The sequence below is a fragment of the Protopterus annectens genome, chromosome 14.part0 (genome assembly GCF_019279795.1).
Source record: "Protopterus annectens isolate FY-2018-M chromosome 14.part0, PAN1.0, whole genome shotgun sequence".
Taxonomy (NCBI): domain Eukaryota; kingdom Metazoa; phylum Chordata; order Ceratodontiformes; family Protopteridae; genus Protopterus; species Protopterus annectens.
The window spans coordinates 502224326-502239782 of NC_056748.1; the positions used below are offsets into that span (position 1 = coordinate 502224326).

A 15457-nucleotide genomic window follows, 5' to 3' on the forward strand; every position below is an offset into this window, starting at 1 on the left:
AGGGGAAGCAGGAATATTATTAGTCCTTTAACAGCATATGTATCCCTCCTCTGAAAGGTAAAAAAAACCCCTCAAAAATACCTATTTTTTAAGGCTATGAGCACTGAAGGCTCCCTTCAACTAGTTATGCTTTTTTGAGTTTCAAAATGGAAAATTTACTCTTTACCTTGCTTAATTTTGGGGTGGCAAATGCGCTTTCTCATGACCTTCGTGCTCCAAGTAAAGAGACTGTATCCATCCTGTGCAAAGCAAAAATATAAAAAGAATATCTTCCAGGTGGAAAAGCACTGACTTTCTCTAAGAAGGGTGCCAGTAATTAAGCAAACTGTAGAACCTAAAGAATTTTCTTTGTAAATAGGTGACATCCTCAATGAAGGTAAGATCTCACAGGGTGCTTGAGCCCTGCCTGCTTTAGACAGGGTCCAGTAGGGTCTCATGTCCCATTTCATCTCATCCAGTAAGGCTAACCTAAGGTTATTCACTCCAGCACTGACTATAGCCAAGTCAAAGCCATCTTTGTGGCCCTGACTTGATGGTTTTTATACAACCTGGTAATAGATTACCCTCACATTCTCCTTTTTCCAATCCTGTACAAAATGCAGTGCTAGTGCTTTTTTAATTTAGTGTCTTCATTTTATTAACATGTTAAGTGAGTTAATTGTCAGTCTCTTTTCAGCCATGACACAGAGATCAAGGATAACGGGAAATGTAGTATAACTTAGCATCAGCATTTTAGTGAGTTAGTTGTCAGTCTCTTTTCAGCCATGACACAGAGATCAAGGATAACGGGAAATGTAGTATAACTTAACATCAGCATTGTTTTCCAGATGTGAGAGAAACCAAAGTATCTGGAGAAAACCCATGTAGTCAGGGAAGACACCACTGACGGTGGAGCTGAAAGCAGATCTAACTCAAGTCTGGAACAAAAATGAAATCTATAATACTCTGTATCACAGGGGAGCCAAGACAAATCTGGAATACATTACAGCTTCTTCTTTTAACTGCTGTCTTAGAATCATCTCCCGAGGAAAATATCCCCAGATGATTTTCACCACCCAGTTCTTTTCTGCAAAATGTATTCTTTCTTGGGTAGAAGCGCTAACCTTGCATGACATTCAACATTCCCTAACAAGATGATAATGCAGACAATCACTTTATCTCAGGAAAAAATATACCTGCAACGCAAAATACTATTTCCAGATTCTTGCAGTTTTCACAGACAGTTCATCTCTCTAGGCATATCAATGAGAAAACACAACACTTGTCTTCTGTTCTCAACTCCAGTTCTCTTCGGGTAGTTCTGTTGTAAACTCCAACATCTCTTAACTGTCTCAATGGCTAGATTGTTGACAGGTCCTTGTCCTGGGTTCATGTTACATCTGTGATACAGAGTCTGCGTTGTTTGCCTATCTTGGGCTCGTGTTACATCTGTGATGCAGGGTCTGCGTTGTTTGCCTATCCTGGGCTCATGTTACATCTGTGATACAGAGTCTGCATTGTTTGCCTATCCTGTGCTCATGTTACATCTGTTTGCCTACAGCCCTGAGGTCAGTATCTACGTTACTACATTTATCATACATTGCCATGCATGATGGAGATGGATCCTGTCTGTCCAAAGGATAGGGACTGCTTACTTTGGTCTGCTAGTGACATCTAAGATGTGTCTATAGTAATCAAGAAGATGTCTGTTTTTCTTTCTTTCTTTTCAGGTTCAAAGCTTACGTCATGAGTATACGTGTATGCCACTTTTAAAGAAATAAGTTAAGACTTGTATATTTCAAAAGTTTAATTTCATAATGTTATAAAGTGTTAACAACTATCAACTGTTGGATTTTATCATTGTTCTACTTGTTAATCCTTTTGTAATTTCAACTTGTTTTTGTAAGGTATAACAATTTAAAGCAGCGTAAGTGATTGAGACAAGTTTCAATTGATATAGAAGTCTTTTTTTTCCCTCAGGATTTCACAATGAAGCTTACCTGAATGTTTAAATTCTCTGGTTATCCAAAGGGACAATGATGGTATATTTTTCTAGGAAAATTATGAGGAAAAAAAATCACATTTAGACACCCTGAATAATGGAAAGTGTGACTGATGGAATTTAGCATTTTAGGACAGCTAATTCACTCATCCCAGCATGTATTTTTGTTCATATCTACTATTTATTGTTAGTTTGCTTTAGTGGGTGCTCTGTGCCCAGAATCTGTCTCAATTCTGCAAGTACATAGATCCACTTATAATGAAATCACAGTAATGACTAGAACATACCCTTAGAAAATCATAGTAATAATTCTTGGATTTCATTTCATGAAAACTACATTTTATTTTTTAAGAATGTTAAATATAACCTATGAACCAGCACCTCTAGTCATATCCTGAGTTGCTGACACACATGGGTGTTTCTTGTACAAGATGAGAAAAAAGTACTTAGCTTGGAGACACAGAAGTTGACTCCTAAGTTTATCGTAGGCAGTGCTTCATCCCTGCTCTTCAAAGGAGAAGGTCCTTGCAAAAAAAAGTATACTGCACTGAGCCAAAGGAAAGGGATTCATCACAGAATTCTTACTTGACAAGCTGGATAATTTGCAACATCATGAAGTACTATGTTTTCAATCAAACTTTGAGAAGTCCAAGTTTTGTTTTGAATGAAGAGAGGCGGGAAACTCTCTACCCTGTCAGTTTGACTTTGCGTGTAAGGAAATGATGGCACCTTTGCTGCATTAAATAATTTTTTATAATGTCTGGAAATCTTTGGGGTACATAACTAAGTGTCATGATTTCAGGACTGAGAGGTCATGCCGGGTAATTTTTTGATTAGGTAACCAAGGCTTTAGATTAGAAAGGGGTGGCAGAACAGACTTTACCAGTACATCTGGTAAAGAACCACACAGCAGAATAGCAAACAGCTGAGACAAGCTTAGACTAAGTTCTTGAATGAAAGCAGTAGTAAACCATTGACTAGGTTATAGAAGAGTGTTACAAACAAAAGTAACTCACTCCATGGTATCAACTAGTAAAGTACAGCAGTATTCACTTCTGATGTTATTCTTCTTTCAATGTCTTTATAAATAACTTTACAGAAAGACTAGGAGGATAATGTACATGTTCGAGAATGATACAAAGTTATATGGCCATAGAAAGGTTAGAGCAAACTTTGTAAAAGTAAAGGAATGATCCAAAACATGGCAGCTAAAATCCATTACAAAAAAATGGAAACAGAAGTAATGAGACTATATCCGTCTGGATTATTACTGCGGTGGTGGTGCTGCGGTAGTGTTGTCGCCTCAGAGCAAGATGTTGCCCCATTTGATTCTCAGCTAGAGCGTCTTCTGTGTGGAGGCATACGTGAATGGGGCATGCCTTCGTTGAAGGTTGTGCGTCAGGGCTGGTAACCCGGTACGTAAAAAATCCATTACCAATCATTAGCGGACCGGAGTTCCGCTGTGGCGACCCTAACCGGGAAAAGCCGAAAGACACAATCTGTCTGGATTATTGTGTACTGTTATGGAAATGTTTCAAGCACGACATAGAAATGATCAAGACTGTTCAAAAGACAGCAATAAAACACTACACAGACTACAGCAAATGTTAAAGGACAACAATAAAATAATGCACAGCCTACATCAAAAGTTACATAGGGCCAGACTAAAACTAGTTCACATTCGTAGTTAATATGGGTCTAATGCTTCTAATTGTTGGTTGGCAGTTTTTCTGGTACTAGCGTATTATCACAACCACATGTGTGTACTCTTATAATTCATAATGTTTTTGAGAACCCATGCCTGGTAACATAAGGAGGGGTTTGTTACAGTGTTAAGTACTATTCAGTGTGATTGTTTTTCACACGTGAAGAGGAATAACATCAAATTTCCTCTTCCCATGGATCATCCTTTCTCGACCTGTCAACAGGACTGGTGCTTGTCAGTTGTCGCCAATGTTAGAAGTCATGAGACTTGCCATGGACAATCGTCCCATTTCAAATGTCAAAGTGTACACACTGTAATGTGCGATTCTTACTTTTCTTTGATATGTGAGTGAATCACTGAGCATTTCCAGCACCTACTGGTAGTTGCGGAAGTGGGTGCTGCAAGTCAACAACTGCAGATTTACTGGACTGTGTGTGTGGGAAGTGGGACAACATTCAACTGCCTTGTCACCAGAGTCCCGCAGGGGAGAAAAGGAGCATGTCCTTGAGGAATCAATGTCCCCTTACTCGCTGCTTTGTAGCGGGCAGCTTTAGTTGGGATGAGTACTGTCCATGAACAGTCAGATGGTTAACTTGCCTTTGCTGTACTTGTAATTAGCAAGGCAGGATTTGTGAAGCGGTGTGGCAGCTCACATTTCCCCACAAAAAGTGAGATACACCAGGCAAGAGTCGAAAGATTTACAGTCATTCCTCTCCCTGGCACATAATGTGTGCCACAGTATTACTAACTTGCTTGCACACCCCTTTCCAGCTTAATAAACTTGTATTCTCAGAAACATGACTAATTATGCTAGTTCCCAAATCTGGTTGCGATAATATGCCAGTACCATTTTTCTTTATAATTTCAGCTTCATCCTTGCACTGTTGTAATTTATCATGTTTATTTTTGTATGTTGAAATTGTTCTATAACATATATTCCCCAAGACTTTAGAGTTGTAGGGGGATTGGTATAATGATTAAGGTGTTTACCTCCCAGACATAGAGTATAGGGCTGAATTCTCACTTCTGAAAGGTGAAATAGCTAGGCTTAAAATGGCCAACAGGGCAGCTAGTCTAGTAGTTACCAATGAATCTGTACAAGGTGAAGTCACTCTCAAAAAAATAACTTTCAGTTAGACATTCCAAGTTAGCAAATGCTATAAACCAATTAATAAATGCGTCGGTATAATGTACAGATAGTACACCAACGCAGTACTTATTGTTCTGATGAGCTTGCGTGTAGTTGCAGAACATGCACCAGTTTTAACCATAACACATCAGGAAAATGGAACTCTGATGCACATATTCTTGATTAAACAGTGCCACAGGAAAAAATGTCATTCATTACAAGAATATGACTGATGCAATGTCACACCAATTGTACATAAATGCAATGCAACAAAATGAATGAAAGCACTTTAAGTAAATATGCAGAGATAATTAAAGAACCATTGTAAAAAGGCTGCTAACACAGACAAGTGAGTTTGCGAATTTGTAGTTTCCAGTTTAAAAAAAGAACTAAACACACTCAGGAAAATTATTCAATAGACAATAATTTCACAAGCAATAAATCACAAAAAATGACTGAATATGTTCCAACTCATTTTAAAATAATAATTATAATGTGGTTAAAACCATAAGCATATTTTACATTTTATGTTTATTTACTTAAATGCTGATCAAAATGGTTTGCCAACTGGAAACTGATCTGTTCCTGTTTCAGTGTATTTTGAAATGTATAGTTCGAAAGACATGCATGAATGGGTGTGCCTTCATTGAAGGTTGGGCGTCGAGCTGGCACCTTGGCACCGTAAAAATCTACTGCCAATTATTAGCGGACCAGAGTTCCGCTGTGGCTACCCCTAACCGGGAAAAGCCGAAAGTAGAAGAAGTGATCTGCAAAAAAGTTTCACATATAAGATAGCTATGAAACAAAAAGCAGGCTTTTATCAGTTTCCCCTTTTAAGTAAGAAATCATAACATTGCAGAAAATCCATAGAGGACTAAAACTGTTCCCATTGTGTATAACAAAGAGTACAAACAATAACGTCTTCATTTCTGATATGTTGATTACATTTGTTTATTTGTGCTAAATCAAAGCACATACCTGAGAAATGAAGTGATACTTCAAATTATACAAGGTAGATGCACACCTAATTGCCATTTCAGGTAAGTATGGTGCTGCTACTCAGAAAAAAAAAATCACATCAGTGCAGTCAGTAAAGAAGAATGCAGTACGTAACATCATTATAGAGAAGAGAGTTCTGTTTATAGCATCTGCTGTGTTATACTTTTGCAAATGAGACAATGTAGCTTTTAGGAATATGTGAAGATATGGAGAAAAAATACGAACATATTACATGATTATGATATGACATTTGATTACATATATAAACTGCTTGATTACATATATCTAGTTTTTAAAAGTGGTGCTATCATTTAAGAAATACAGGATGTTACTGATTATGATCCAAGTGCCAGATGCAAATGCCCAGTATGTTTTGCTCAGCAATACCTAAAGAATGTATGCATATACACCCACATCAAAATTTTTCAAGAAAGTTAAAAATAAACCTCACACTCAACAAGAGAGTGTGCGGACTTTCAAGAAAAATTAAACAATACAGTACAACTTTTGGTGTATAGTAATGTAGTTAGCACCTTACTATGTCATGGCCATGACTAGGTCAAAGATTTCATGGAACATCTGACAAGAGTTTGCGTACACAAACATTTAAAAATTCCACAAACAGGAATATCACTTACCAGAGATACTGCAACATTTATTGGAAACATTCGACTTGTGTAATAACTGCTGTTGTGATGTATGTACTTCTAGCCAATGTTTGGCTGCAGTTATTATACAATACAATTTAGCAACTTTGAGTTGCATGTTTTTAAAAAGCATACAGTGAGTGAGTGGCTATAAAGACGAAACCTGTGATTGTATACATTGCTTTCTGTTGTAATTTAATTTATTAACCTGGTATGTAAATTGGCTCATCTTTAACCATTCCAGTCATTACCCAGGCCAAAATGGCAGGAGTACAGGCAGCACATATTGTCAGCTGCATATTTTGTGGCAGTGGAAGGAAACTGGACTAACTGCAAAAAAGCCATGCAGACATGGGGTGGGGGTGGGGGGGAAGACATGCAGCCTACACAACAGTAACATGAGGTCAGGATTGAGTCCTGAAGCTTAAAGGTAGAGCTCTTAACCAATGTGCCACTGTATTCAGGAGCGGCCTTAGGTCAACTGGTGCCCTAGGCAAAGGGCACAACAGCACCCCCCACCACACCACCCAGTGCCCACATCCTGGTCTACCTACACCAAATAAATACTGGTAAAGTGCCCCCACTAAAGCGGTGCCCTAGGCGGCCTCTTAGTTGGCCTATGCCTAAGGCCGGCTATGACTGTATTGCTCGTGCCATAAAAGAATAACTGTTTACATTGAAATGGAGCAAATCACTGCACTTCAATCTTGGGCTCTCTTGGTAGTAATAAAAGTATCTTTTCACTTTATTTACATTTTGCTAAACATCTGTAGCCAATTACTTGTAGTGCCTGAAACTGCTAAAAAAGTATTGTAACTTTTCTCTGAAATTTCATATTTTAAGGTAGCATAATGTTATACTTCATTTGAATATCTAGTTTTTCATTATGGGTTGCCATGCTTATGCTTTAAAATATTTTATTTTTTTTTTTTTTAGTTTTTTCTTGCTAATGCCTAGTTACAAGAACTCAGTACCTCGGCCATTTTTTTCTGAACATTATTCATTCTTTCATGCCAGTCTTCATCAATTTGTTCCTCATCATCCTGGATGAGAGCTGAAAAGCCCATCAGGGCAATAAGCCCAATATAGAAGAGGTGGTTGAGACGCTCACATAGCTTCTCCATTACTTTCTTGTCCTTTTGTGAGTACTGCATGTAGACCTCTAGGATTGGCCTGCTAAACAGCTTGGACTTTCCCATCACACCATCATACAAAGTATGAAGGTTCTGATCGCCATTGTCATTGCTGTAGCTTTTCAAAAACTCTTTCTTTTTGCATTCTTTGGCAGCGGGACTTGCTTCCACAACCTCCATGTACATCCGATACTGGTTCTTAATGTTTTCCTCAAGTTTAAAGTACTGGCTGTCCACTGTGCCTTTCCTGATTTCCAGAAGTGTATTTCTGTTCTGTTCTGAAATTCGATCCAGGTCATCCCCCACAGTTTTGAACTGCTGTTTAAGGATTTTCACATCCTCGTCATCCATGTTGACCAGTACTACTTTAATCAAGGATCCTGCAAGTCCAAAGAGAGGATTGATCACAGAAGCTGCAGAGGAAATGGCAGCTACAGTTTGCAATGCGGCTTTAACCACCTTTTTTATCTTGTCCATATCTTCATTAGCCGCAGCCATGTTGTATTCAGTGACGTTTGCTATCAGATAATAATAATGTGCTACTGTCAGTCAGGTCAACTGAAATCTAAAGAGAGAGAGAAGAAAATAGGGATAAGATAGAAAGATCTACCAGCAACCAAAATATTAACATCAAAAAAATCATCTCATGTCAAGTACAAAGCCAAAAAGTCATGTTTATTGATATTAAAAGGCAAACTGTACACTGGAACTTACTGTGGAAGCTATTCTTTTTTTTTTTTAATAAGTATAACATGAAACATTTAGAAATGTAAAAAACACAGTTCCTGCAATGAACACCTACTACTATTTTCACTCTTACTATTAATGTCACTTATTCAGCAATGGAATCCTTGTAAACAGGACTTATCATGGGATTCAGAAATATGCCTAGCGCAATGCCTTCTGCAGGTAAGGCTCAGAGTGATGCAGCAGAAGTTTAATTATCAATTATCTAGGTGGAACTTTGCATTCCATACTGCTGCTAAATAAAAAAAAAAAAAAAAAAAAAAAAAAAAAAAAACACGTGCAGAAATTATAGTGCCCACACTGAAAGAGATAATCTTGCAGTTGTAGGACTAATGCATAGAAAATGGTACACAGCATCTATGCAAGTAATAGCATGCACACACACTGTCAAAATACCGTGGGAAGGTCAGCAAGTCATATTAAATGGCCTACATCATCTATTTTTGTGACAGGTGTCCCATTTTTTGAAGGAAAGATGGGGAAGGATGTAAGTGAAAGGCAAGAGATGGTAAATGGGTGAGGTCTACAATCAGTGGCAGATGAACAAACATAAAACAGAGGCAAAAGAAATGCTAATCAACTTGGGGCTGAGGGTTGATGGTGAAATTATACACTTGAGACAAAGGCAGGATGCTAGTGGTAGGGCTGACTGGACAGCAAACAAGGGAGGGTGGTGGCAGACAAGGAAGGGAAACACCAGGATGGGGATAGTCTGTGCTTGCACTTTTGTATTGCACTGCATTGCAACACCTAGGGAGGTGTCAGCCAGACCTTGACCACCCACCCCACTGGGCCCCACCTGATGTGATCTTGGCAGATACAGGCAGCGATGTGACTTGGAGAGTTGCAAGACTAACTTTTCCAGATATACAGTGCAGGCTTCCATCTGTTGGTCTATCATATCCTCACAGCCTCCACCAATTCTCAGCAGGTGATGAACTGTGTATCCCTGGCAGTGATACTAGGGAGCAACAATAGTGCTCTCTTCTAGTGCTGGCAGTGATACTAGGGAGCAACAATAGTGCTCTCTTCTGGTGACCTACAGGAGAGGCCTCCTGACTTGCTGCAACCAATGGGAAGGCAGGCCTGGAGCCTGGTGGAGTGGATGCAGGGGAAGGCTTTGACTGCTGGGAGTCTGGTCACCTGGGCTGAACTACTAGCATAGCCATGGCAGATGCGTAGATAATAAACTATTTCCATCAAGCATGATCAATGAAAACATCATCCTTGTCGACCAATCTCTTTGCTTTAGCCACGAACTTCACCTATAGTAGCATCACTATCACTTCATCCAATAGCATATTATTATGCATATATTGTTTCTCCATTTGAGTTCCCCTATTCAACATAAAATGCTTCCCACTGATTATAAATATCTAATTTAAATCACGTAATGACTCAGTCAAAATCATGTTGAAAATCCTTGCAAATTGGAAGCCACTGTTCTTTTACAAACAAATTCTTCAAGTTCATGACTCAACCATTGGTTATGTAAATTTCTGAAATCTGTTTATGTATAAATCATAAATATTTTTGCTTTTCTAATCTGATAGCATCAACAATCAGTTGTCAGAGTACAGGAAAATTTGACTAGACTCATATCCATTTATGACCGATGGTTTTTGACACCTCTTAATCTAAACAGCAGTTTTAAAAGTCATAGAATAGGACACTCCATCCCCTGTTGTGGTAGATAACTAAAGCTCTGTTTTGCAGATTCATCATGAACAGTTAGATTTTTATACTGTTTTTGTTTTCTGCTATTTCTCTTTCACTACAGGCACATTTTCATACAGCAGATCTTATAATCCAGATAAGCAAAACTATCCAGGGTTTTATCTTAAATATCATTTTGTTACAGTAAGACAACAAAACTGAAAAAAGTGCTGGTTCAAAAAATTAGCATAAACATGGCTGTAAATTTTAGATAATGGCAAGGCAGGTTATAAATTAAAGGAGAACTCCACCCAGATGTTTTCTTCCAAAAAAAGTGATGTTCCTTCTCTGTAATTCAACACTACATATGTCACATACAGAAAAAGCATTATTTAATAAATTATGCCATTTTTTTATGTCTGAACCTATTTCTATTAGCCTTTCTTCCCTGCATTTTATGTTACATCACAGAAGTTTGCACAAGTGGCAGACTAATTAGGTTAGGTCACTTATTCCAACTACACAGCCATAAAGAAAACAATGGCCCTTAAAGGGAAATTCTGCCTTAGAAATTAACAAATCTATTTTTTACCATCTCTGTTTTCTGAATTATTTTAACATCTCAAAATCACTCTGACCGCTTCTTATAGAATTTTAATGTGTTTTCTGCAAAATATTTGTCAATGGGTCATGATTTATCAGCGTGATCTTATTTTTCTTCAAGCCTTTCTCTTTCCTTTAATCCATTTCAAGTGTGCTTTATACGAGTCGTGTTAGATTTAAGAATGTAGTTGTGTATTCCCATTCCATTGACATATAATGAGATTAGTGACAGCTTAAGGTGAGCTCAAATGTAACTACATTACTTGAACAAGAAGAGAGAAATAAACCAATAAAGGTAAAAAACTTCTGATGGAATTGAAAAAAGCTGTTCCCACAGGAATAGGAAACATCATCTCTAACATAGTTGATAAATCTCACACAGACACACAGTAGAAGGATTTTGCCAGACATTGCTTGACCAGAGAGGTAAATGTGAAGATGCAGTACACAAAACTAAAACACTGCATGAATTCAAAAGTAGACTAACACAGCATTATCAAAGAAACCCAGTTAAATATAGGCAGTTAGCACACTTTCCAGCTAAACTTAGAAAATCAATGGTTGCGTTGGAAGCATTACTGTTTGCATACTGTTCTTGGCAGATGCCACCAAATTTTTTACCCTCGTAAAAGCTACGATACATCATCAACTAAACCAGCTTAAATGACTGGAGGACTATTACGGTTTGCAGGTAAGTGTTTTCATTTCTTGGAGTTGCCACTAGAATCATTACTTCTTCTGAATATTTCTGAGGCTGTGCTATCAGGAAAATAGTACAGCTGTTTGTCAAGCACTCTGTTATTGAAAAGTAAGTCTCCTCCTCTGGGCTAACTCCCCTGATGGAACTTAGCTGAGCCATTAGGTAGTGTTAGCATCTGTTTATAAACTGGACTTTGCAACAGTGCACAATGGTTTAACAGAAGGGTCCCCTAAATGACTAACCTAAAAACTTCATAATACAGAATACAACAGTCTGACCCTTGAATATAAAAGTTTACTGCTTAGACATCTACATAACTCTGGGATGAAGGCAGATTCTATATAAGGTAACATTCTTTGATATGGAGTAACATATCAAGGAACAATGATATTTAATCACTGCAACTATTTGCACATTTGATAAGTCAATTTCATTTTTTTTAATTCTGTTGTATTTGCACTGAAAAAAAAATCTGTACAGACCCCTGTCTTGATGGACTGTCTACAATTTATCTTTTGGATAAGGACTACAAGAAGAATGACTATTGCACTATTTTAAGGGACAAACTTCTTGTAATATACTTGCGTCCCAAGGAATGCCCCTACCAGCTTTTTCATAACTATGTATGCCATGCCTGGGTAGATTCTGCTTTGGCAGGTAATGACAAGTTTGATACAATCCACCAAATAACCACTATAGCTAATATTCATTTGTCTTAATAGTCACCCAGCCCTTTCTAATTTGCTGAGCCCAAAAGTGATTTGTTGCACAAGTTTCTGCCAGGACCAGCTTCAAATTATGTTATCTAGGTAAGATAAAACTTAACCTCCAATTTCTGCTAGACTGCAATCTACCAGCCTCTAGATAGTTACTGGGATATTCTTCATCTGAATGACTGGTTGGTGAATAAATACAGCAACTATAACTCTTAAGATAGTAGTGATCATACATATTGCTGCTATCACCTGCTCTAAATATTCATCTCTTCTTGTCAGGGGGTTCTCTATTACTGTGTAACCATTTAGTTTTAGACAGACTACACAAAACCCCATACTACCTTTTTGTTTTTGCTTTTGCATCAGCAACACCATCTGTAAAGTTGAAAGACTACTGGATTATCCCCAAAGCCAACATCTCCTGAAAACCTTCTTATAATACAACTGAGCAACATAAACTATTTGCTTGGCTGTTGAATTCATTTCCACATGATGCTCTGTTAGTAGAGTATGTCATGGCTTCCCAGTGACCATGTCACCAAACCCACAACAGCACTGCTTATATTTTATTTGGAGAAGACATGTCTTGCCAAGTTTTTATTTTGCAATGCCTTACCATTAAATATTTCGCCCAAACCTCATTTTTGCATGGATTATGCATAAATGATCTGAAAGATTATTACAGGCTATGTCTACAGGTGTTTGACAGTAGAGCCATCTAAGTGGAGTAGATGCATAAAGCCCTCAATACAGTGCAGGTGACCCAAATTTGATTAGTACCCAAGATGCTTGTAGGAGCAGGCAGGGAAGGATGAGAATGAGCAGTCTCTTCTAGCTCATCCATCTTTAGGGTAAGGAAGTGGCTCCGACACATAGCTGGAACCTATCTGTAAGTTATTTGGAGAGCTGCACCTGTCTCAGCAAACTGTGATCTTCCCCATTTGGCCCTTCAATGGAGGTTTATTGTCTTTTGACAAGTGAGACTCAAATTTAGGGTTGTTAGGGACTCCCTCTTCCTCTGAAGTAGTAGCCTCTGCCAGAGGAGATCCCATACCTTTTTAAAGCTGCGACTCAGATTCAGACTTACTGCTGCTATCTAGCACTTTCTCCTGAAACAACGTTTAAAACCATCTTCTAATAGAGGTGTTGGCTTTGTTTGGGACTTGCCCTCCTGCCTTTTCCACATGACTGTCTCCAATAGGTCATTTTAAATAACATCTGCTGGAAAATCAAACACCGCTACCTGCTTGTCTGGCTGGGTAAATTCATTTCTTCTCTACCAATTGCAGAGGGATGGTTGGCCTTAAAAGCATACTGTAAATGTATACTTCTGCCTTGTGAAACAGCCACATTCAAATAAGCTTTACACTGACAAGCTGCACAACAGACTTACAACCATTTTATTTGCACCAGAATTTTATCTGCTTTGCTCCAGTCTTAAAACCTTCCAGTGGCATTATATCAAGAGTAGATTAATTTTGCCTGCACAAATACAGACATGCACACAATGTTTCCAAGGCAGGGTTAATGATACCTTTGTACGGCCCTACTTTCATGGCAAAATACTTCCATTAGACAGACAAATTTGCCACATGAACTTACTGATTACTATTAAAATAACACATCCATTAATATTTGTATGGTATTAGGAGCCTTAATGGTCATTCTTCAAATGACAGATACCAACCACTGAGATGTTACAAAGACATGCATCTGGAACATTTCTCCCCGGGCCTCCACTGAATATTGGCTTTGTTCAAAGTTGAACTTTCACAGTTAACAAATGTTAAATAAATAAATGTAACCGGGTTTACCCAATACTTTTAGAGTAATAAATAAACCACCAGCCATATGCATTTCATTTCTACTTTAAATAAATTAACAAAATCAAATATTTAAGAATTCATATATTTTAATGGAATACAAAATAAATAGGTTTCAAACAGAAACATGGTATATATAGAAGAACTCTTGTCTGATATCTTATCTGATCCTATCACTACCAGTACCACAAGACTTTATTGAATTCTTATCTACATTTGACTTGTACATTCAAGCAGTAGCTGCAAATGAATCCCATGGTGAAGCATTAGTTCCACAGCTACACTATTGTGCAGACTTTTTCTGCACTTCCTGTTCAGCTTTAATTATATATATAACATTTTTGGTATCTATGGCCACATAACTCTGGAGGAAAGAAGACTTCAAATGAGACAATGTATCCTTTGACCTGGAGTAATATGTACTGTGAGCATTTGCATATCTGAGAAGCCAGTTTTATATTTTTAACAGCTCTACTGCTTGTACATTTCCACTGAAGGCAACTACCACACAATTATATGCAAAACATTGCATTTAACTCAGTTTAATATGGCTCCTCTGTATGATTTTCTATAAGATATTTGCAAGCTTTACTCCACCTTTAACAACCAACCTTGAATACATTATCCTTTATAGTAAATTAATTTCATAGAAGAATGAACCTAATGATCTCCTTTTTACTGATCATTCTTTATAGAAAAAAAAGCTCTACATGAATCTCTGTATCTAACACTATTGTATATTTTTACATTTTATCTAGGTCTTAAGTGACAACATTATGTACTATATATACCTTATGTCCTGGGTCATGACTAAAGCAAATGTATTTGGAAAATCTCAGCTACCCATTTAGACAGAGACAAAAAAACAAAAGTAAATAAAATCCAGTTTTTCAGATTTTTGACTGAACTTCAAAGTTGTAAAACAGAAGAATGAAAAAGGATAACCTAAAAAAGTAAAAATAAAAATTCTGAATATGAAAGTGGATGCAATTTGTACAACTCCATGTGCGTTTTCATTCACAACCCCCCACACACACATTTTCATTCATAACCCCCCCCCCCCACACACACACACACTTATTTGTTTGAACACTAGAATAGCACTACATTTAGATGCAAGGGAATATGTGGGCCATACCCCCTCCGATTTTTTTATTCAGGATTGTAGATGCCAAGTTCTTAATGTCAGTTTACCCAATTGCTCATGCACATCATTTTTCAACCTACCTCTGACCTGCCAGTATCCTTTGTTGTAATGAATATGAAACATGCAGAACTGACATCAAAGTGTTTTATATAGGTTCATAGGTTCATACTAGGCTATCTGCCCTAGGGCATTTATAAGCCTAGAAGTGATACCCGGGGTAAACCTACGATCTCCCATCCACTCATCAAGATTCCTCTTGAAGAGAGTCAATGAGGGACTCTGCCTAACCTGGACTGGGATTTTATTCCAGAGTGAAGGGAGCCTCTGGGTTATGAATCTGTCCCTCCAGCATGTCCTATTTATTTCAGTGCTGAGGTTCAAGTCTCTCGAGCGCGTAGCTTGATGGGATTTGGATTTTCCGAGGTGCAGCATGTCCATTAATTCCGGGTTGGACATGGCTTTATACGTCAG

At 37.8% G+C, this 15457-nt stretch overlaps 1 protein-coding gene across 1 annotated transcript in view; it reads right to left on the reverse strand.

Moving 5' to 3' along the window:
- Window positions 1-5737: 5737 nt before the first annotated feature.
- LOC122789070 (protein rapunzel-like) overlaps window positions 5738-15457 on the reverse strand; it is a 33779-nt gene continuing 24059 nt past the window's right edge. The window contains exon 2 of the mRNA XM_044056263.1: window positions 5738-8159. Coding sequence (XP_043912198.1) covers window positions 7415-8092 — 678 coding nt within the window. The 5' untranslated portion in view covers window positions 8093-8159 and the 3' untranslated portion in view covers window positions 5738-7414. The remainder of the gene's footprint in view (window positions 8160-15457) is intronic.